The 22,764-nt window shown below is 40.0% G+C and overlaps 1 protein-coding gene across 1 annotated transcript in view; it reads right to left on the bottom strand.

The window, feature by feature from the left end:
- Positions 1-22,764, bottom strand: part of ACER3 (alkaline ceramidase 3) — a 78,241-nt gene that overhangs the window by 36,558 nt on the left and 18,919 nt on the right. The window contains exon 2 of the mRNA XM_074955301.1: positions 9,062-9,172. Within this exon, the coding sequence (XP_074811402.1) occupies positions 9,062-9,172 (111 nt within the window). The remainder of the gene's footprint in view (positions 1-9,061; positions 9,173-22,764) is intronic.

Genomic DNA, 22,764 nt, shown 5'->3' with positions numbered 1-22,764 from the left:
TTTTTTTTGGAGCCCTTATACACTCAAAACTGTTATAAGGACTATGTTGTAGAACCTTGGTGTTTCTTTTATTATGAAAGATTACACTGGGTTGAAAGATATTCCTTAAAATGCTTAAAATGAGAAATGCTCTTGGGTCTGTTAAATTCTAAAAAACTATGAATGCTTTAGGTGCAAGCCCTGTACATGCACTACTTTAATAAAATCTATAATCTTGGTGCAATCATGTCAGATTTCCTAAATAAAGCAGGATCAGATCTGTTCAGTATTTGGATGCAACAACTCAGCGAGAAATCCAGGGTGCTGCATGATGGGGAGCTGGTTATTCAGTAGGTGGCACTCTCCCCTCTGAATCAGTGCCCTAGAACAGTGCTGTGGGAATTGTGCTTAGGGTACTATCTTTTGGATGAGACAGAAAACCCAGGCCTTGAATACTTTTGGTCATAAGATCTCATGTTAACTTTATGCAAAAGTAATGATGTCACTCTAGAGTCCTGGATAAAAGCCATCTAAAGTATATTCTGTCCATCTAAGAGAACCCCTTAAATTCAGTTATATTTGCATGGCGGTGGCTTCCTTGCTCTATCCCAGTAGCAGTTAATAATCCATATTGAGAGTCTTGAGGATTGATGCTTCTATATAATACATCCGTTAGTTCTACTGTTTGACTTTGGAATATATTCACAGCAGCCAAATAGATCATCAATCAAAAGAACATGCAGTCAACAGTCAGCTGAGAAGCCACTGTGCTGAAGTAAAAAACCCAACTGTGTGCCTAGATAGTTATGCCTTTTCAAAGTTAGGTAATTTGGAAAGGAACTACTTAACAAGACAAAACGTTACAGTCTTTTGTGCAAATTATAAGTGGGACTACTTGTCTGTCACAGAGGTCGCGGAAGTCACAGATGCCGCAACTCTCCATGACTTCTGGAGGGGCAGTGTGGCTCAACCCAGCCCTGCCCAAGTGGCTGGCTTGCTCCAGGGCCAACTACTCAAGTGGCCCCTGGGACAACCACACCAACTGCTGCTCCGGTGGCCCCATGCAGCAATCCCCGGCCGGCCAGCCAGAGCCGCCACGGTCCATGGCCCCGGGCAGCTGGTACCGCCCGACACTCCCTCAGCAGAGGTCCCCACACTCCCACCCCAAGATTTGGTCACAGGTATTTTTAGTAAAAGTCATGGACAGGTCACAGGCTGTGAATTTTTGTTTACTGCTCATGACCTGTCCGTGACTTTTACTAAAAATACTTGTGATCGCAGCTTTAATTATAAGCATACCCAGCATTTGTCCATCACCACACGCAGATGTCCCTAACATGCTTACTACAAAAACAAAAACAAAAAAACCCTCACACCACAATATTTTAAGACTGCAGTTTCAGCAAGTTTCTAAACTGAGAAAGGCACTGTGGATGTCATGCTTGCAAGTTACAACATGCTGATTTGCTGCATCATGCTATATCCACTGGGCAGGCAAGGATCCCATTCCACTCTGCTCATGATCTAAGACTAAGGCCATGTCTGCACCAGGAGTGCTTCACCAGTACACAGGGCCCTTCCAAATTCATGGGCCCTTTTAGTCAATTTCATGGTCAGACTATTTTAAAAATCGTAAATTTCAGTGTTGAAATTGCAGGGGTCCTAACCCAAAAAGGAGTGTGTGTGTGTGGCGGGGGTGGGGGGGGGTCGCAATATTATTATGGGGGTGGATTGCAGTACTACTACCATTACTTCTGTGCTGCTGCTGACGGCGGCAATGCCTTCAGAGCTGGGCAGCTGGAGAACAGCCGCTGCTGGCCAGGAGCCCAGCTCTGAGGGCAGAGCCGCCGCCAGCAGCGCAGAAGTAAGGATGGCATGGTATGGTACTGCCACCCTTACTTCTGCGCTGCTGCCTGCAGAGCTGGGTCCTCAGTCAGCAGCCACCACTCTCCGGCCGCCCAGCTCTGAAGGCAGCAGCACAGAAGTAAGGGTGGTATGTCATCTTTAGGAAAGATGTGGATACACTGGAAAAAGTCAAGAGGAGAGCAACAAAAACGATTAAAGGTTTAGAAAACCTGACCTATGATGAAAGGTTAAAAAAATGTTTAGTCTTGAGGAAAGATGATGGGTGAGGGGAGAAACCTCATTACAGTCCTCAAATATGTTAAGGACTCTTATAAAGAGGATGGTGATCTATCTTTCTCCATGCCCATTGAAGGCAGGACAAGAAATAATGGACTTAATCTGCAGCAAAGGAGATTTAGGTTAAATATTAGGAACAAGTTTCAGAGTAACAGCCGTGTTAGTCTGTATTCGCAAAAAGAAAAGGAGTACTTGTGGCACCTTAGAGACTAACCAATTTATTTGAGCATGAACTTTCGTGAGCTACAGCTCACTTCATCGGATCCGATGAAGTGAGCTGTAGCTCACGAAAGCTCATGCTCAAATAAATTGGTTAGTCTCTAAGGTGCCACAAGTACTCCTTTTCTTATTAGGAACAACTTTCTAACTATAAGGGTAGTTGAGCTCTGGAATAGGTTTCCAAGGGAGGTTGTGGAATACCTATCATCAGAGGTTTTTAAGAACAAACACCTGGTCGGGGTGGTCTAGGTATGCTTAGTCCTGCCTCAGCACAGGAGGCTGGACTAGATGATCTCATGAGGTCCCTTCCAACCCTATATTTCTATGATTACATCTCTATGTTGCCAATTCAAAGTCAGCCAAACAGGGCTAGCAGAAATTTAAATTTAGTTTGTGAAAATTCTTGAAAGAAATGAAAACACTTTGACCAAAAAAAACTTTAAATTGAAATTTTGAATTTGAAATGAGAATTTTCATCTTGTTTTTCATTATTTCCCCCTTCCCTTTTCCTCTCTCTGAAAGGGGAAAAGGAAAAAAAAAGTGTTACTTTCTCTCACTTGAAGTTTTAAATTTAAAAAAAAAAACAAAAAAAAACACAACTTTCCCACTTCCCCAGCAAGAAAGATGAAAAAGGAAGACAAAATGGTGGGAAGAAGAAAAAAAATCTCTAGTTTTTTCTTTAAAGATTTTCCTGTTACCACACAAAATGAATTTTTTCTAAACAAAAATACACATTTCCCATTTTGCTTCAAAGATTTTAACCAGAAAATAAAAACAGATAAAACAAAAAAATTCATAACTATTTTTGTCAAAAAGTTATTTAACAAAACGAAACAAAAACAAAACAAAACAAAACAAAAACAACACTTTGCTGTGGAGCTAGTTGAAAAGTTTCAGTCAGAGTTTGAGAGCCACAGCTGTTATCTAATGGCCTCTGTGAAATGGTACAAGGTCTTATTCTTCTGTCTTAAACCTGCACACTATGCATATAGTATGACGTGATGAGCAGGCCATGGAATCCTGATTGGACATTAACGATCAAGCTACGAACTAGAAAGGGAAGCATGTAGCTGAGCACCTCATAGGTCTGCCAAGGATCACAGAAAAATCCTTATTTCCTCGGAAGCACCCATTTTCTTTCCATACCCACCTTTTTTTAAACCATGCAATTGAAATAACATAGCAAGCATGCAAGGGGCTTGAGATTTATTTCTGCTCAGTAAAGAAGAGTAATTATACTAAGGTAGAGTAGTTAAAGTACCTTAGTACTTAACCTTATTTGTGTCCATATGTGGCCTCTACTCTCGCTTCCACCACAACACCCTTATGTTCCCCGTTCCTTGCCTCACATTACAGAAAGACTTACATGATCTAGGCACTTCTAGAAAAGTATTCACTTCATAAAAACCAAAACCACAATCAGACATTCTGTAAGTACGTCCTCAAATAAGTAGAGTATTTTCGAACTGGGAACAAACATGAGGAGAGAGGAATGAAACATTTGCCACAGAAATAAGCTTCCCATGTGGTCATCTACATATTGAGAAACGGAGACAATTAGGTTCTGACTCAGGAAGCAGAGGTCTAGGTTACATTGTCACAAGAGTGTTTCCCCAAGCATGGAATAGCACAGAGGTCAGTAAGCATACAGAATTTAGCCAGCTGGAACCTCTTAATTCAGAAGCTTTGGCAACCAATTGAAGCGACATAGCGTTTCAAAGTTAAAGCTGACAACAAGCTGCAGTAGTTAAACAGATACTAGGTGTCACCCCTCAACATTTTTACGTTGATCCTCATCACTTCAAATTACAGAGGGGCATATCTAAACGTGTGATAAGCACAGAATACACACCCTATTTCAGAGCAGTGGAAAGTAGCCTAACATATGTAATTAAAGTAGTGCTGAAAATGTAAGATCCCACTAAGCTATATTATATTTAGAGCACCATAGTCCTTTTATTTCTGAAAGCATTAATACAGGTTTCTTGGTACTAGCAATTGTAGATATTTGACTGTCAGTTGATATATTATTTGTTTCAAAATCCGAGTGGTGATGCAAATACAATGCCATCCACAAATTTCAGGCTATGAATGGCTGTTATTCACATGGCTCTATAAAAGAGACTTCCAAAGCAGTATCTACAACTGGAAAGAATCTGACATTATACATGGGCTCTAGCCAAGGACGTGTACAGGTCACATGAACCCACCCATGCTTTCACCTCTCAGAAAGAATGTAGATATGTATTTGTAAGCAGGTTCAGGAAAAATCTGAAACTTTATATGATAAATGATGCTTTATTAGACTGCTTCTATTGTGTAGGGACTAGTCTTACAGGAATGAATTCTGGGGACTAGATGGAGAATATTCTGTGGGGATTTTTTTATATTAAGGTATTTATGGATTAATATTTAAAATAATTTCACACAACCAAGAAATGAAATCCGGGGACAGCACTTGGAGTTTTTTATTTTTATAATTTTTCAAATTTAATTTTGTTGGATTATTTTTGCCTTTTTTTTTTTGGTAGCTGAAAAGTAATGGTTTTCTTCTCTTGCATTTCCCACATAATCTAGGGACAGGAATGGTCCCAGCTACTCCATGTAGACCTGTTTTTGGCTTCTGGGTAGGAATAGCTGAATGACCCCTTAACTGAAAGGTTCTAATAACTAATTCTACGCACATCTCTCAGTTTCACTTAAAGCCAAGTCTTCTAGGCCGGTTATAAATTCTTATCAATCTGTGGCTGGAGTGCAGAATCCTTTCTCCCTTGGCATTCATTTATCTTTGGCACAGTTTGAGTGATTTAGCACTAGAACTTAAGCATGCCAAAAAATATAGAAGAGAATCAAAAACACAAAATAAGACACTTCAATCTTTGACAAAAATTTCAGGCCAAATCTAGGAGCTATGCCTCCGATGTACACTCAAAGTCCAACACCTCTGATAAGAGAAAGCAGGACCAATAGATACCAGGCGTATACTTTGGGGAGATAAGGAAAAGGTTAGATTAAGTTCAAAACAACTACAGAAGTGCTTGATACAAGAAGTTGGATCAATTCCCTTATAGAATGGGTAACATTAAAGTACTATAGACATAATCCCAAAGAAAATAAGTAGTACATGGGAAAAATATTCAGAGAGACTCTCTCTAATAGGTCAAATTCTAATCAGGCATTGCAATATCAAGTGGAACCTGGGGCTAACTCTGGCGGCGACTCCAATAAAGGTTAAAAGTCTTATTTCTTCTCCTATTGAGTTCAATGACAATCCAACCCCCGCAAGCTGAATGGTAGCAGAAATGAGCCCTGAAAATAGCGCTCTGGATCCGAAAGAAGAATTTAAGTGTAACTCAGTAAACTTTGTATCTAACATAAACAACAAGGAGTTTATTTAAATGGCTGGTTAGAAACTCCCTTTTTCCTTTCCTCACCAATTCTAGATGCTAGCACATATGTAAAATGATGGGTGCTTCTCTAGTTCAAACAGGTTTTGCTCAAGGAGGAAGTAGATGTCAGCTGCAAAAATCTCAGGGCAAGAAATAAACAAAAGGACTGTACATACTTCCTGGGATGCTATGGTATGACAGAAGACTGAAAGATAAACCCAGAACCAGCTAAATGCTTGAGAATTAGATTAAACATCAGGTCCCAGGGAACTGGCTGATTTCTGGGTGTTACAGTATGTTCCAAGAGTTCGACACATTATGTCTTTTCAATGTTTGCCTTTGATACTTAAAGATTTTGCTATTAGTAGGTATTAAAATCTTAATTTGTTGAAACAAAACCATAATGATCTTATCTTTATTTCATAGCAATTCTGCTGCTTTCCTGTTTTCATACATTACCAAAAAGTCTGAATTGTTAAGCCAAAGCAACTACAGGTTTGATGTTACATGCCTTTCAATTCACTTAATGGATTTGGACTAAGGATTGTTTGCTTTATGGATTGCATCTGTATTTGTTCATCTGTGACAAAGTGATTGTGAGGAGTGAACCCTGTCAATAAAGAACGGCTGTTGCAAGCAAATGCATTTCCTCTGGTACTTCCTTACAAGGAGACATTCCGCACATCTTCACTTCAATAAGTTTACCTTTCAGTTACGATCTTAGAAAAGGTGCCAGAGTTTTTAGCACATTTCTATTGTATTTAAAATTCAGTTTATTTTCTGGGTCACCAGTTTCATTCTTTAACAGAGCAATCTGATCCTTTAAGACAGATTTAAGGTCCAGCATTGGCCTGTTTCTCACACCACGTATTGTTAAAGGTCTACATCTTCTGCATCCCAACAACTAATTCTATGCAACCCCAGGTATACATGTGTACACTGTGAAACCCTGGTGTAGATCTTGATACTTCCTCTTGTTCCTCACAATTTTAGCAGTAAAACTGTTAACTGTGTTGACATTTAAATTATCACTGGCATATGAGTTAGCATCCCGTGAGGCAGTCCACACCTCAGAGCTATTGTTTCAGACTCTCTACAAACTCAAGCAGATGTTTCTGCACTGCTTATATTCATGTAACAATTTCTTTGCAACCACAATGGCCAAGGGCTTTCAGGAATAAAACAAAACCTCAAGACTCTGGAATGTAACTGAATCTGTCTGCTGCCCATGGCTAGTCCCTTGGGGCCACGCCCACACTCATGGAAACAATTCTAAATGGTCTAAATGGTCTTGCTAATGTGGCAAGCCAATACCAAGGTTCTGTAGAAAGTGGCACTAGTAATTTTCCCTCTTAATCAGAAATGAACCAATGGTCCACAGTATTAAGGATGTTGTGAGGCTGAAGGTGATGTTTTGTTACAGAACAATGATCACAAGTGGCCATTTTTTGAAGAATTCCATGGCACTTTTTACAAGAGCATTAAATTGTGTATGTTGGCCAAATTCCAAGTAGGTAGTTATATTTGGCCTCTCTAAACCAACCTACAGTTATAGGTTAGACCTGGTCTACACTAGAAAATTAAGTCAGCTTCACTATGTCGCTCAGGGATATGAAAAATCCATGCTCCTGAGCAGCATAGTTAAGCCAACCCAACCCCCAGTGCAGACAGCACTAGGACAATGGAAGAATTCTCTCAGGGAAGTGGATTGTCGACAGGAGGGGCTCTCCTATCAGCATATGTAGTCTCTACACTACAGTGGCGCAGCTGCAGCACTGAAGCTGTAGCATTTTGAGTGTAGTTATGCAGTATTCCCTTCCTGCCAGACTGTGGTATAGCATGTACTCTGGTAGAGTTGCTGCTTTTCACAACAGCAGTGGCTACATTAGTAGTGACGAAGTGATTCCTTTGTACAGCTTTTATTTCAGTTTAGTTGGTAGAGTATTTATGGATGGGGGGAGGGGTGCGTGTGCGTGTGTGTGTGTGTGTGTGTGTGAGAGAGAGTGTGAGTGAAAGGGCAAATGCAAGATTCCTTCACTCAAGACAGGTTTCTCCATGCCAGAAGTCAATTTCACATTTGGGGACGTCTGCACAGCAGGTGGGAGGTTTAATTCCTAGCTCGGGCAAACATACACTTGCCAGCTCTGCTCAAGCTAGTGCTTAAACACAGCAGTTTAGCCACAGCAGCACTGGCAGATGCTCAGGCTAGCCTCCAGAGTATGTACACAGGGGTCGGGCAGGATTGTACTCGGCCAGCTAAGAGAAGGCCTCTGCAGACAAGGAAACATGCTCTCACATATAGAAGACTGTCAAATTTGAGGTCACTTTGCAATACAGTGGAACCTCACTTACAACCCCCCCCCCCCCCCGAGTTACGAACTGACCAGTCAACCACACACCTCAGTTGGAACTGGAAGTGTGCAATCAAGCAGTAGCAGAGATTTAAAAAAATAGAAAAAGCAAATACAGTACAGTGCTGTGTTAAAAGAAAAATATGAAAAAATAAAGAAAAAGCAGCATTTTTCTTCTTCATATTAACGTTTCAAAGCTGTATTAAATCAATGTTTAGTTGTAAACTTTTGAAAGAACCACCATAACGTTTTGTTCAGAGTTACGAACAACCTTCATTCCCAAGGTATTCATAACTCTGAGGTTCTACTGTATAGTTTCTCCCTGTTTGGTAAGAAATAGAGTGACTGGGAGCATTGCTTTCAATTCCCTGCAACAGGAAACGAGCTGTTAAGCTCAGGGTTTTTTTTTCCATGCTTTCAACACCACAGTTATTTGAGCTTCTTAGACGCCTGTCTACAGGTTAATATTATGAAGTTCTGTAAAGAGAAGAGTGCCCTCTAGCTACTGGGAGAATGACTTGAATGTGATTGTGATTGTTTGTCCTGATGCAGGTCAAACCAGTAAAAGGTAAGCACTAAAACTGACAAAAGAGATGGAAACCTTGTGCTCACTCAGTTCCTCCAAGGTGTTTGCCCACTTGTTTTATTTATGCTTTTATAAGTGTTACTGTTTGGTAAATATGGGCCACACAACATAGCTTCTGTAAATCAGCATAAAAGGGACACAGTCTATGAAAATGTATGCACTGGATTAGGACACAAGGCCAGATAGTGCTTATTTTACTACATCAGACAGTTATTTTGTTAATTCTAATTTTATTTATCTGGCCTAAACAATACTAATAATCATCTCAAGATATTACATATTATATAAAGAACTGAGGTTGAAGTTATAACAGAAACAAACGTTCCGATTTTGACTATACAGATCTCATCTGAAATCCCTGTATAATTAAAGTGCAAATCAAGTTTTACACATACCTGTGAGACAAAAAAATGCAGCTAAATATCGTTTTTCAAGGCCATCTTTATAGGTCTGAATCGCACCATAGATTGGAGGTAGAATGAAAATCAGGTTACTCACTGTGTTCCCTGTAGGATAGAAACCCAAGAAGAGATTTAGTATTGGGCAACATGCACTTGAAATAAACAAAGCTGCATTAATTCAAACAAGACTTCAACAGTTCTCAGTAAAAAGGCTACACCTTTTCTCCAAGCCTCTTTCTGCTTCAGCACTTTATCCACTGTTAGATTTTGCTACAGTCTGGATAACGTCACTAGAAAGTGTGGGGGGTTTTGTTGATTTTTTTAAAAACAAAAACACCTTTATACTACTTTCCATGTGCCTAGGTAATATTACAATACTACATCAGACCAAAGAGGAATACTGGATGGTGCTTATGTTTATGGCAAAGGAACAGGAAAAATATGGTTAATCTTGGTAGAATACAAAGCATATTTTATCAGAAATTCTTTTAGCAAATATAAATCCTCAAACAGCAGAAGTTTTGGTATTGTAAGGAGCTGCTTTTTTTGAAAAAGCAACTCCTGGAACACTTTGGGGGCACTAACATGAGCATACAGTACTCCTTCCTTCTCTCCCCATGCTCCTCCCTCTGATCCCTCAAGAGAGGTTATACAATTTTCATTTTAAATTTAATCATTTAAGCTAACTGCAGGCAACACTCTTCCCTCATCAGGGTTTAAAACTTTTAGCATACACCTACAAACCAAAGCATATTTCTAAAGACAAATTTCAGTAGGACCAGCACATTCTTAGTGTGGTCCAGAAGCAACAGGCTGCTGGGATGTGTGACATCTGACCACAAGAGCTCTGCTACCAACACAGATCTCCAGTTTTTAGCTGAATAGAACTTGAAGGCATTTGCCTAAACGCTGAGCTTGGCTGTATTCAGATACATATAACATGCACTCCGATAACACAAAGAGAAGACCAAAAATAAGTGTCACATTTTAGAACTACAACTATCTATGATACCAGATGCCACAGCAAGAAAGTAGTGCACCTGCACAAATACTATAAACAATGACTCTACCATACTGACTGGGTAGAGTTTTTACATCCACTTTGCATGGGTATACTATAAATGACTGCACAAAGTGCAAACAAAAGTGAGTAAACCCTTAAGTAAGGCAACAGGAATTAAGCAAACAGGCTTGGTCTGAAGGGAGTGCAAATTCAGCATCTTATCCCTGCCTGATGTAGTCAGATTTTAGGAGCAGAAGTTATGTACTGTAGTTACCAAATTAAATATAGACCTATACTTTTCTTTAAAGGGGCTGATTCACAAAAATACATAGTCTGACCATCTGACAAGATAAAGCACAGAGAAACACGTACTTGCAGATTGCATCAGACCAAAAACCAGAAATGCTTGATATTATGCTAATATCAGAGCCTTATTATTCAAGGATCTCCAATAAGAGTTAAATTGTATAAAGCCTTGAACAAACAGGTGCACCTTGTGAAACATGTAAGTTAATTTGGGGCATTTTGACCAATATAGCAGCTCAATATAGCACCTGCCACAGGAACTCTTCTCACACAAATACCTAATCCCCTCAAACTACTTGCCAAAAGGAAATGGGAAGAATCAAACTATGCTCAAGTGTTTTAAAGTTCAATATATTCCAAGAAACACTACCAAAGAAACTATGCTTTGCTTTACATATTTAAACACTCTCCTGCAGTGCAAAAACCCCAGACACAACAGTATTATTCCAGCATGAGAACCAGAATGTGAAATTAGATACTGGTGAAGTAACTAGCCTATTTTCACTGCCAAAGCTCAGCAAACCTGAAAATGCAACTAGTATAAACACAGACAAATTTAGATTGTTTCCATTTTAGATGTTCTTCATAAGCAGATAAATCTTATCTGAAGCGAGTACTTCTTTAACAAGGTGCTTTACTAACATGATCTTGCTTAACAATGGCACAACCACCAATTTGATCCAGTTATAAACAAAGCTGTTCTGGTTGCAAGTCAGTGATCCCCAAAGAAAGGCCGCAGTCTTATGATCAGTACTGCAGAACCATACCCCCTGTACCCAAGTGAATCTTTACTGAGGTCAACAGGGCTGTGCAAAGGCACCCAATGCCTATCTGACTGCAGAATAAGGGCCTGCCCTATAGGATCTCTTCATTCTTAATTCCCTTTGGGGGTCACCAGCCCAACGACTAGTGTCAAGAAGACTATTCCCTATTTCAGTAGATGCATCCCTTTAGACAAGGCTAGATAATACTGAATCTCTCTCCTTGATCATTAGTTTGGGGAGAGTAGGGCTGCAGAGCCATCAGATAAGGAGAGATAAGATTATAGGACCTCAGCAGGCTAAAGATGCCCATTCTCTACCTTGTGACACATCCCTAAAGTGGGCAGTAGGTCAGCCTCAACAGAATTCAGGGGTGGAAGAAGCTCCCGTTAAATTAAATATTTGTGTTGTATGTATTGTAAATATTTTAACTTGGCCATTATCTTGTCCTCCCCACAAACAATGCAAGAGGGCTATGTAGCCTGAAAAAGCAGGGTAAAGTTTCTTTAGAATATGGCCCTGTGTTCTAAGTCTTCATAATTTTCTAGAGTGGCTCTTAAATGCTCTGATTTCCCAAAGCAGTTATTGCAGATCATGTAAATCTCATAATTTCTTAAAGGTGCTTATTAGTATGAAATGATTCATAGGATGCTAAGAAATACACAAAAGAAGAATCAAATACAAAATAGTGAATTAAAGGAACATGTAAAGAAAGACCTGTTCATAACTGACAAAGCAAATCGTTTCAGAATAGAGCCCATTAAAGCTGTAAACTTCAGACTGATATGAGAACACAGAAAAGAGAACAATGTACATTAAGGCAAGAGTTTTAGCTTTCATTCTCTAAATATTTATAAAACGGAAGCTGATGTAAACTATTTGCTACAGTCTTATCAGTGAGTACATTCCTTACATCTCAGGCTGTCTTGCAATGAGAGGAAGTGCCATCACTCCTAACAAATTTTAGATACTACTTCCCACATTGTTTTAGCGCACAGTATTGACTAAATGCTCTTGGCATGCATCAGGGGAACCTATTAAAAATATTGTACGCTTTGCACTTTTGTACTTCCCCTACTGCTCCACGTTAGACTGTCAAGTCCCCCATCATCCTCCCTCCCACCTAGTATGCACTCTCACCCCACCCAGCTTTATTCATCTGAACAGCATGAGTCCCAAGGCCTTCCCCGAACACAGGCTCCCCATCACCACACAAATTACAAAAATCTAGTTGATTTGTTAAAAGCAGCTTTTTCAAGATTATACTCACCCAGGGAGAATAATTTTTTTTAACCTAAGTGTTAGTTTAATCTATCATCATGGTAAAGGAAAGGCAAGTAGATTTCATGCCTTGCTTTGCAAATTTTCATGACAATTTTTCATGAAAAGGCTATTTTAATACACAGCATTGTTCCAAAGTGACATTTTATTTGCCAAGGAAGTCCAAGTACAGTACTGTACCTGTATGAAAACAAATTTATACAAATATAAATTCCATAGTCCTCTATTAGTTATACTTCCCATGGGCAGAGTTTCACCATATCTGCAAACTATCCAACAAATACAATCGGTAATTCAAATTTCTATGGAAAATTTGAGAAGTCTATTACTTTGCATATATATTCACAGAACAATTTTACAGTCCTTCAAACATCTATAAACCACCATAAGTGTACCTGGCTCCGGACAACAGTTTCAGTCATGCCAAACAAAGATCTGACAGTCTAAAGATGAGCCTGATGCGTGCACATGAAAGGAAACAAAGGCATAAATAGGTACAACACGGAACGGAGCTTGGTGTTAGCTGGAATATTTCGTAGAATAAATGGGCTCCCATAAATTTGCTGAACCTAGATTTTGTAAACCTTTAATTCCTACAAAATTAGCTAACTTTTTAATTGGAAAGTTACTTCTACAAAACACATGAAGGAAAATGTAAGAGGATAAAGTAAATGAAGCTAAACAATTAAGTCTATTTTCAACAAAATATGGCCATTAGAAAAATCTAAGCATGGAATAAAAATACCCTAATGCATTACAATAACTTGCAACAAATGCAGGGTTTTCAATGAGGGAAAGGTACTAAAGAAGCTAAAAAATACCTCATTAAACTTTTGGCAGGGCAACCAGTGTGACTTGAACATTTCTAAATTACCCTGGTATCTATATTTGTACGAAGGATGAATGAGAGATTTATGAATCATGAGGGTCCTTTCCACTGTTAAAATGTTCTCTCTCTCTCTCTTTAGGAAAAGCCATCAATTTTGACTCTGCTGAATTGAAAATAGTAAGTTAAAGTAGGGTGTATATGACAGCATGGCAAGGACACTTTTGCAGTTAAAGTTTTTTTAGTTTTAGATTTGTGATCAGTAAAGAGGACCACCATATTTCTTCCATTAAAAATCTGTATGGTATCATACCACCACTTTAAACAAGAAAAACAGGGAAGGCAGCAGCATTTTAAAGGGATACCAACATTATAACAACTATTATCACACGTAACTTCTAAGTTTATTTTAACTAAATGATTCAACAAAAAAACATCAGTTTTACTTCGCACATCTGACAGCATTTTGCATAGCCACTGTCAATGTATTTCCATTTGTGTGGGTCTTGCACATAGCAATACGGAAAAGAAAATACAAGTATGAGATAGTGAAGTCAAAGGTGAAGTACCTGAATTTTCTTCCGGTCTGTTTATTATTAGGCCACAAGTGACTTCATCTTAGAACTTTTCATATTTTTGAAAGTGACAAGTACTTATTTTTATAATCAAACCTTTAACTTTTGACAATCCAGTCAGAGCTACAGTGAAAGCTAACAATTGTCAGGGTGTCTAATATGCTTATTAAGAAAGTGGGAAGAATGGCATGTATTCAAGCACATCTGAAAGAGTGGACACCTGCTTGTGCCTAAAAGCTGGATTAAGTTAGCTGTATCATGTGGGGGCGGCCCTCCCTTTTAGAGGTTCTGGGGAGGCAGAGGTTTCTTTCTCTGCACAGGTAGCCGGAAGAATGAAAGGAAAGGAGAGGGAGAGAAGGGAAAGGAAGCAAAGGGGGGGGGGGTTAATTATGTGGCATGGGTGACAGAAGGGACAAAGGGCATGGAAAGAAAGGGGTTTAAAAAAAAAAGTGGGTGGGAACTAACGTATGCATGGGTGTCAAGGTTCCTTCCCCACTCTGAACTCTAGGGTACAGATGTGGGGACCTGCATGAAAGACCCCCCCTAAGCTTATTCTTACCAGCTTAGGTTAAAAACCTCCCCCAAGGTACAAACTTTGCCTTGGCCTTGAACAGTATGCTGCCACCATTAAAGGCTTTCCATAGTTCCTGCAAGGAAATTAGTTCCTGCATCTGTAAGGATGTCGGAGGGCCAACCTATCCTGGCAAAAATGTCTGTTAGTGCCTGGCACACACTTTTAGCCCTAGTGTTGCTTAGAACTACTGCTTCCGGCCATCGGGTGGCATAATCCACTGAAGTCAGTATGTACTGCTTTCCTCTGGGTGTGTCTTTCAGAAAAGGACCCAGAATGTCCACAGCTACTTGCTGAAATGGAACCTCAACGATGGGGAGTGGCTGGAGAGGGGCTTTGACCTGGTCTTGGGGTTTTCCCACTCTTTGCCACACCTCAAGACCGGGACATAGGTAGAAACATCCTTGCCCATTCCCCCCCAGTTGAACGACTTTCCCAAATGGTCTTTGGTTCTGTTCACCCCAGCATGGCCACTAGGATGATCATGGGCTAAGCTTAAGAGCTTTACCCGGTACTTAGTTGGAACTACCAACTGTCTCTGAGGATGCCAGTCTTCCTGGTGTCCACCAGAAAGAGTTTCCTTGTATAAAAGTCCTCTTTCTACAACAAACCTGGATCGATTAGAAAAGCTGAGAGGCGGTGGGTTGCTCTGTGCCACCATCCAAGCTCTCTGGAGGCTTTCATCTGCGTCCTGTTCGGTCTGGAACTGTTCCCTTGATGCTGGAGACATCAGTTCCTCATTGGATTGTGGACCTAGGCTTGGTCCCTCTGGAAGCGATGCAGGTGATGGGGCTGTTTCCGGGGACTGTGAACCACTCTCCACTGGTGCACTATGTTGAGGTTCAGGCTCCGGCTGAGCCTCTTGTGTAGGGTTATCTGCTGCTGCCAGTGCAGGTTTGGTGGGGCCCTCTGGTGTTGGGGTTGCAAGCACTGGATTCAGTGCTGGCAATGGTTCTGGGACTAGCTCTGTCTGGGTCTCTGTGACTGGATCCACTACTGCCTTTGCAGACGTTGGCATGGGGTCCAGTTCCATCACCTCTGACCGGGTCCTGGTAGAAGTTTCCGGAACAGAGCTAGGTGTGACAGCTTCCTTAGCATGGCTGCGGGTGACCATTCCCACCCTCTTGGCTAGCTTCACATGATTGGCCAAGTCTTCCCCCAACAGCATGGGGATGGGATAATCATCATAGACTGCGAACGTCCATGTTCCTGACCAGCCCTTGTACTGGACCGGCAACTTGACTGTAGGCAAGTCAAAAGAGTTGGACTTGAAGGGTTGAATAGCCACTTGGACCTCTGGGTCGATTAAACTGGGGTCCACTAAGGAAGCATGGATAGCCGACACTTGTGCTCCGGTGTCCCTCCACACTGTGACCTTCTTCCCTCCCACACTCACAGTTTCCCTCCACTCTGAGGGTATCCGGGCCTGAGGACCTCTGGTGTGATTCCAGTGCAATGATCTGTAGTCTGTTGGGGTTCTTGGGGCAGTTGGCCTTTACATGCCCCGGGCTCATTACATTTAAAACATCGCCCAGCTGACTAGTCACTGGGGTGAGGTGGGTTGCTAGAAAATGGTGTGGCGGGACGATAAGGTGTCTGGAGTGTTCCTTGGGGTGTAGTTGGGGCCTTAGGCTGCCCCCGGTAGTAGGGTGTGGTCTGAGGGTGTCCCTTCTGGTATCCACTCCAACTGCAACCAGGGTTGTTTCTCTCTCCTCCCTCCACCCATTTTGTTCTGGTTTGCCCCGCCTCTCTAGCGGTCCTTGGGACTGCTTGTACTGATCAGCATAAGAAGCAAGACTTCCTGCTGAGTCCATTTTCTTATCCCATAAACACTGTTTTATATCATCCTTGGACTTATTCAGGAATTGCTCCTGTACCATCAAATCCCTCATTCCTTCAAAGTTAGTTACAGCCCATCTGCTGAGCCATTTATCAAACAGATCTGTCATCTGGTTTATATAAGCCACATTACTTAGTCCAGGCCCGCTCCTAAGGGTTTGAAATTTTACTCTGTAAGTTTCAGGTGTAACTTGAAATTGCTTTAAAACCAAATCCTTGAACTTATTATAGTCAGAAGCCTCATCAATAGGCATCTTATTGAATATGTTCAGACCTCTTCCAGTCAATTTTGCGACGAATATGTGGTCATCTTGTGAGCTTCAGGAATTTTATGGAGAGTGCACAGTCTCTCAAAGGTGAGAAAATATTCAGCAATATCACTGGATTCATCGTACTGTGGACACAGTCGCTCCCATCTGTGGATTGTTGGGGAAATTTTGTTAGGGTTATCCAGTAGATTCCGCTCAGCCCTTGCCTTCTCCATCTCCAGTTCATGCTTCCTCTCTTTTTACCTCTCCTCCTCAGCATATTTCCTCTCTTTTTCCCCCCTCTCCATTTCTTCTTCTTTTGCCTCCATAGCTCTCCTGTGGGCAGTCTCCATTTCTTTTTCTTTGGCCGCTTGTGCATCCATCTCCATCTGTCTGAGTTCTACCCATCTTTCATGTTCCTTTTGTCTTTCCTCAGCCTCAAATCTGGCTAATTCCAGCTTCTGTTGAACATTGCATTCTGTCATCCTAACCTTTCTGTTTTTAACTAACTTTACACCCGAGAGTAAGAAAGAAAACAAAAAAACCCCTGGCTTGTAACATTTTGCTGTGCTGTAACCTGATACCTTCTGTCACTGATAGCTGTTCTCAGCCTACAGAAAAATCTTTTTCTTATGCCTGCTGCTCTGTCCCCCAGGCAGAGAGACAGAATCAACAAGCTGCAATCACCTTTTCCAAAACCTTTTAAATCCTGCTGTGCTTCTGGTTCAAAATGATCTCACCACTCTACCACCATGTCAAGGTTCCTTCCCCACTCTGAACTCTAGGGTACAGATGTAGGGATCTGCATGAAAGACCCCCTAAGCTTATTCTTACCAGCTTCGGTTAAAAACTTCCCCCAAGGTACAAACTTTGCCTTGGCCTTGAACAGTATGCTGCCACCGCCAAGCATTTTAAACAAAGAACAGGGAAAGAGACACTTGGAGACGTCTTCCCCCAAAATATCCCCTCCAAGCCCTACACCCCCTTTCCTGGGGAAGCCTTGATAATAATCCTCACCAATTAGTATAGGTGAACACAGACCCAAACCCTTGGATCTTAAGAACAATGGAAAATCAATCAGATTCTTAAAAGAAGTATTTTAATTAAAGAAAAGATAAAAGAATCACCTCTGTAAAATCAGGATGGTAAATACCTTACAGGGTAATCAGATTAGAAACACAGAGAATCCCTCTAGGCAAAACCTTAAGTTACAAAAAGACACAAAAACAGGAATATACATTCCCTCCAGCACAGCTTATTTTACCAGCCATTAAACAAAAGAAAATCTAATGCATTTTCTAGCTAAATTACTTACTAATTTAACAGGAGTTGGAAGGCTTGCATTTCTGATCTGTTCCCGGCAAAAGCATCACACAGACAGACAGACCCCTTTGTTCCCCGCCCCCAGATTTGAAAGTATCTTGTCCCCTCATTGGTCATTTTGGGTCAGGTGCCAGCGAGGTTATCTTAGCTTCTTAACCCTTCACATGTGAAAGGGTTTTGCCTCTGGCCAGGAGGGATTTTATACCACTGTATACAGAAAGGTGGTTACCCTTCCCTTTATATTTATGACAGTGGGTTTGAAGGGTAGGATGAGAAGCTTCAATATAATACAGAAGGTGAGAGACCTGAAGAGGGTTTGATAAAATGTTTTTTAAAAAGAATTAGAAAGTCAATAGCAATTTACTTGTAATACAGGCATAATTTCTAGGGCACCCATCACCATGGTATCAAAGTGCCAACAGGGAAATTAAAATGTGAATAGAACAGCAAATTTCTGCTGTATATACAATATTTTACAATTAGACCGCACGGAGCAATAACAGCTCAGAATCCTTGAAAAGCCAAGATCATTACTAGAGCACCAGAATACAGGCATCACTTCATAAATTCTTCAGAAAAAGAATCCGTATTTCTTCAATTCACTAACTTGTATCTTTTGCAGTTCTCTCTTCCATCATATCACCAGGAAAACAGCACAGCAATTAGCTTTTCATTTCCACAAGCCATTTTTAAATTTAGAGTATCTTACATTTAACACTCCACAGTGACATACAGAATGAGTCAGGAAATCCTGTATCCAATTGATATTTCAGGAGGACCTCAAGTAGATAGAGCAGAGTCACCCAAAATGGAATTTGGCCAGTGTGTACCATCACTAATCTCCCTAATTTTATAAAATGTGCCACAGGAACTTCCATGACCATGAGTACTCAGGACCTTTGTTTTACTGTCATCCAGACATACAGCACAGTGTTACATCAGGCTGGAGTACTGCATCAATACTGACTGGAGGGAATAGTGTTAACCACTCAGTAGAAACAGCTAACTTCTTGCACCCTTCATTTCCCATGGAGATTCCCCATCCAATATTAATTAGGTCTGTTCTTGCTTAGCTTTGGTAATTTATTGTGATTACAATCCATGCTGGCACCCAGCTGCACCTTTTAGTAAAAGCAACCTAGACAACATTCAAATATATCATACAAATCTTTCAAATAGTAGTCCTATAACTCCTTCGTATAGGAAAATGGAGAAAATATTGAAGGAAACAAATAATTAGACAAACGTTAACTGAACCATATAAGCAATAATTGGAAACTTACTGAAGTACCATAAAAATGGGTAATGATAAAAAATAATGGCTAGAACTAATGGGTTACTATAAGGAACAGTGTTAGATCTGGCTCTAATGACCAGGAAGAAATTTAAACAGCAAATTAAAGGACTGCATAAATGGAATTAAAATAGGAAGGCAAACACTGCAGAGAACCAAGAAATAATACAAAGATCCAAGCCATACCATACAGCACGGAGGTATATCCCATCCCTATACAGTACTGGGTAAGTACAGTATTCACATCCTGACACTGTATTTTAAGGAAAGCTAACTGGGCAGAGATCAGAGAATAGCAACGGAAAGTATTAGGAGTTAAAGGATGTTCTTAAAAAAACGGAAAGAACTAAGTATCTATACCTTAGCTAAACAACAATTAAAAGGGAATGATATATCAGTCTACATATTTGGAAGATGTGAAGATCAAGAAGTGAGAGGAATTCTTTGGGTTATTACATGGGGGCATTTTAACTAGCAGCAATTACACAAAATTAAGAAAAGGTAAATGTAGGTAGAATTTCCAGAAAGTGAGCTCCATTATGCACCGGAAGAGTCTCCTAGTGGGAAGCCCATAATTTGGAACAGTTAAAACTAGACTGGACAACACACTAGAAGAGGAACTGCAGAGAACAATATAGCACCATCTGGGAGATGAACTGGATGAGGAATGAATACAGCACCAATTCTACCACTGATGGCGACACACGCCCATGCTATGAGTACACAAAAATTCAGTCATGCTATGTGTCAGACCTGACAGAAATAGCTAGCTGTTTCAAAGATGCCGAAGCACTGGAATGGGGCCTCTCACGCTGGACCTGCACTGACAGAAGCAGCACTGGCACAATACTGAAGGCATGCTAGGTCACTTAAAAGTAAATTATACAACATACCACCTGTGTTTCAGAAACTTCTGGGCCGCTCCTCCCACCCTTCATTTCTCTAGTGCGCAAAGATTTGTGCTGGCTTCCCTCTAAACAAAAATATTTAGCAGATGCCTTAAAGGGTGAGAAAAGGGACAAAGGTATTTTCAGAATAAGACATTAACTATAACAGCACGAGTCTGGCCTTTATTCCCAATGACCCAAAATATGCCATTGTTATTTTGTAAGTAGTTCTGATCTGCGGTCTCAAGATACGTTACGGCTTATGAGCTTTACATCCTTTACTCCAGTTGCAGAATTCATTCTCACTTGAGGATTGTAACACCAATTCAGCTGATGTTTTTATATCCAAGTAAAAATGTTACCTACAATATCTGACTTTACAATTGTCTTCTCCAAACATAATGAAAAGTCTGGAAGGTAGTTAGCAAAAAAAGCCTTCCGCACTCCTGAGTAACACAGGATACAGAAGAGAGCTCAGTTCAAACTTGGAAGGGGCATGGGTGTTTTCAGTGTACTGGGTTCTTTTTGGTATGCATGTCTTATAAAGGTTTCAGAGTAACAGCCATGTTAGTCTGTATTCGCAAAAAGAAAAGGAGTACTTGTGGCACCTTAGAGACTAACCAATTTATTTGAGCATGAGCTTTCGTGAAGTGAGCTGTAGCTCACGAAAGCTCATGCTCAAATAAATTGGTTAGTCTCTAAGGTGCCACAAGTCCTCCTTTTCTTTTTATGTCTTATAAAAGCACTTGTAATTCAACAGCTCATAAAGTACCCTGGGGTACCATCAAATTATCCCTTACTTTACTCTAACCTTCATCTAACCTCTGTAAAAACATTTGTCAACTGCTGGAAATGGCCCACCTTGATTATCACTACAAAAGGTGTCTCCCCCGCCCCCCGCTCTCCTGCTGGTAATAGCTCACCTTAGGTGATCACTCTCCTTACAGTGTGTATGGTAACACCCATTGTTTCATGTTCTCTGTGTATAGAAATCTCCCCACTGTATTTTCCACTGAATGCATCCGATGAAGTGAGCTGTAGCTCATGAAAGCTTATGCTCAAATAAATTTGCTAGTCTCTAAGGTGCCACAAGTACTCCTTTTCTTTTTGCAGATACAGACGAACACGGCTGCTACTCTGAAACCTGTACATTAAAAGATACTAGCCATATAAAAATCAGTATGTTCTACTGTTTAGCATCTGACATTGTGACTTTCACCCAGAGTGGATGAGAACAGATATTTTTAAATTTAAATCAGATTTTCTTATTTAAATCAATGTTTTATTGAATTTATATTTTTTATTTTCAAAAATAAACCTGTTTAAAATGAAATCTGAATTTAATACAAAATACGTTAAGCCCTAAACTTATTGTAATCTTTTAAAACATTTACATAAAAATATAAATATTCTGAATCCATGGGCCTCTATCAAAAACTGACTTAAAAGCTGCTTTCCTATATTATAAAGAAAGAATCAGGGGGAAGACATCTAACTTTTAGGTCAAGCTTTATAAATATGGCACAATAGGTTAGCCTAAGTAACTTAGTAGATGTCACTTAGGAAATGTCATCGTCAAGAGACCTAGGCAGGAACTTCCACTCCAGTCATTTTCACATAAGCATATTTGAAAATGTTCCCAGGAGAACCTGAAATAATCAGTTAATTCACTGACTATAGTTAATTCCTCTAATATATCATATAGTTGTAAATGTAAGATGTGTTTTGATAATAGAAGTTTAAGTAGTCAAAACATATGGTTGTTTTATTTAATAAAAATAAATTTAATAAACTGTTGTGTAATTAAAATCCAGTTACCATCCTAATAAAGCTTGACACACATCATGAGCAAAAAGTTAATTATCTAGTATAGTAGCAATATACCATTTGTTTTCCAACAAAAGAATCTGAAAATATCAAGCAATATAATTGCTTAAAGAAATATATATCATTATAGTGTACCCTCTTAGGTCCGATGTAAGCTGTTTTATGTCAACCTAACTCTGTAGTGTAGACCAGACCCTAGTGTAAAGGCTCTATTTATTTGAATATCAACATATTTTAATGGGTATATTAACCAGTGAGAATGCACCTTTCTTTAGAAAATAACTGAAGTGCAAATGGAAAAGTTGATTACAATGGATTTAAATCGAGGCTTTCCACCTGGTGATTTAAATCAATCTACCCTGCTTTCATCCTTTTGTGCATTATGCTAGCACTGTAGCTATTCACTTGCACTCATTTCTTTTTCTTTGATTTAACACGACACATACCAAGCCCAGAATTTAAATCATCAGACATTTCTTGATAAGAAATTGATATCTTAAGTATCACACAAATATGACAACTGTGTTCATGCTGCAGTTTAACACAAATTACTGATATTTACTTGCTGATGGTTCAAAAATACTTTTAGATAAAAAAATGTTTTGAGTTCTTACATGATTCCCATCACAATTGTGACTGAACACCTTATAATCTCTATGTATTTAGCCTCACAATGCCTCTGTGAAGTAGGAAAGTGCTATTATTACCATTTTACAGATGGCCAGAGAGACCTACCTAAGATCAGACAGGAAGTCTGTGGTGGAGCAAGGAATTGAACCCAGAACTCCTAAGTCCCATGCTATCACCCTAACCACTAAATCACTGATGAATTTCTGTCAGTAAAAGGCTGGGTGAAGGAAGAGTAAATTGTCAGGGACTACAACCTTTGTTCATTGTGCTAGGCATTGTAGAAACAAGTGAGTCCAGTCCTTGCTGGAATTAAGAGAAGTTACTGC

Source organism: Natator depressus, chromosome 1 (genome assembly GCF_965152275.1).
Source record: "Natator depressus isolate rNatDep1 chromosome 1, rNatDep2.hap1, whole genome shotgun sequence".
Classification (NCBI taxonomy): Eukaryota; Metazoa; Chordata; order Testudines; family Cheloniidae; genus Natator; species Natator depressus.
Note: the sequence above shows the minus strand (reverse complement) of the source record. Positions and strands in the feature narration are given on the sequence as shown.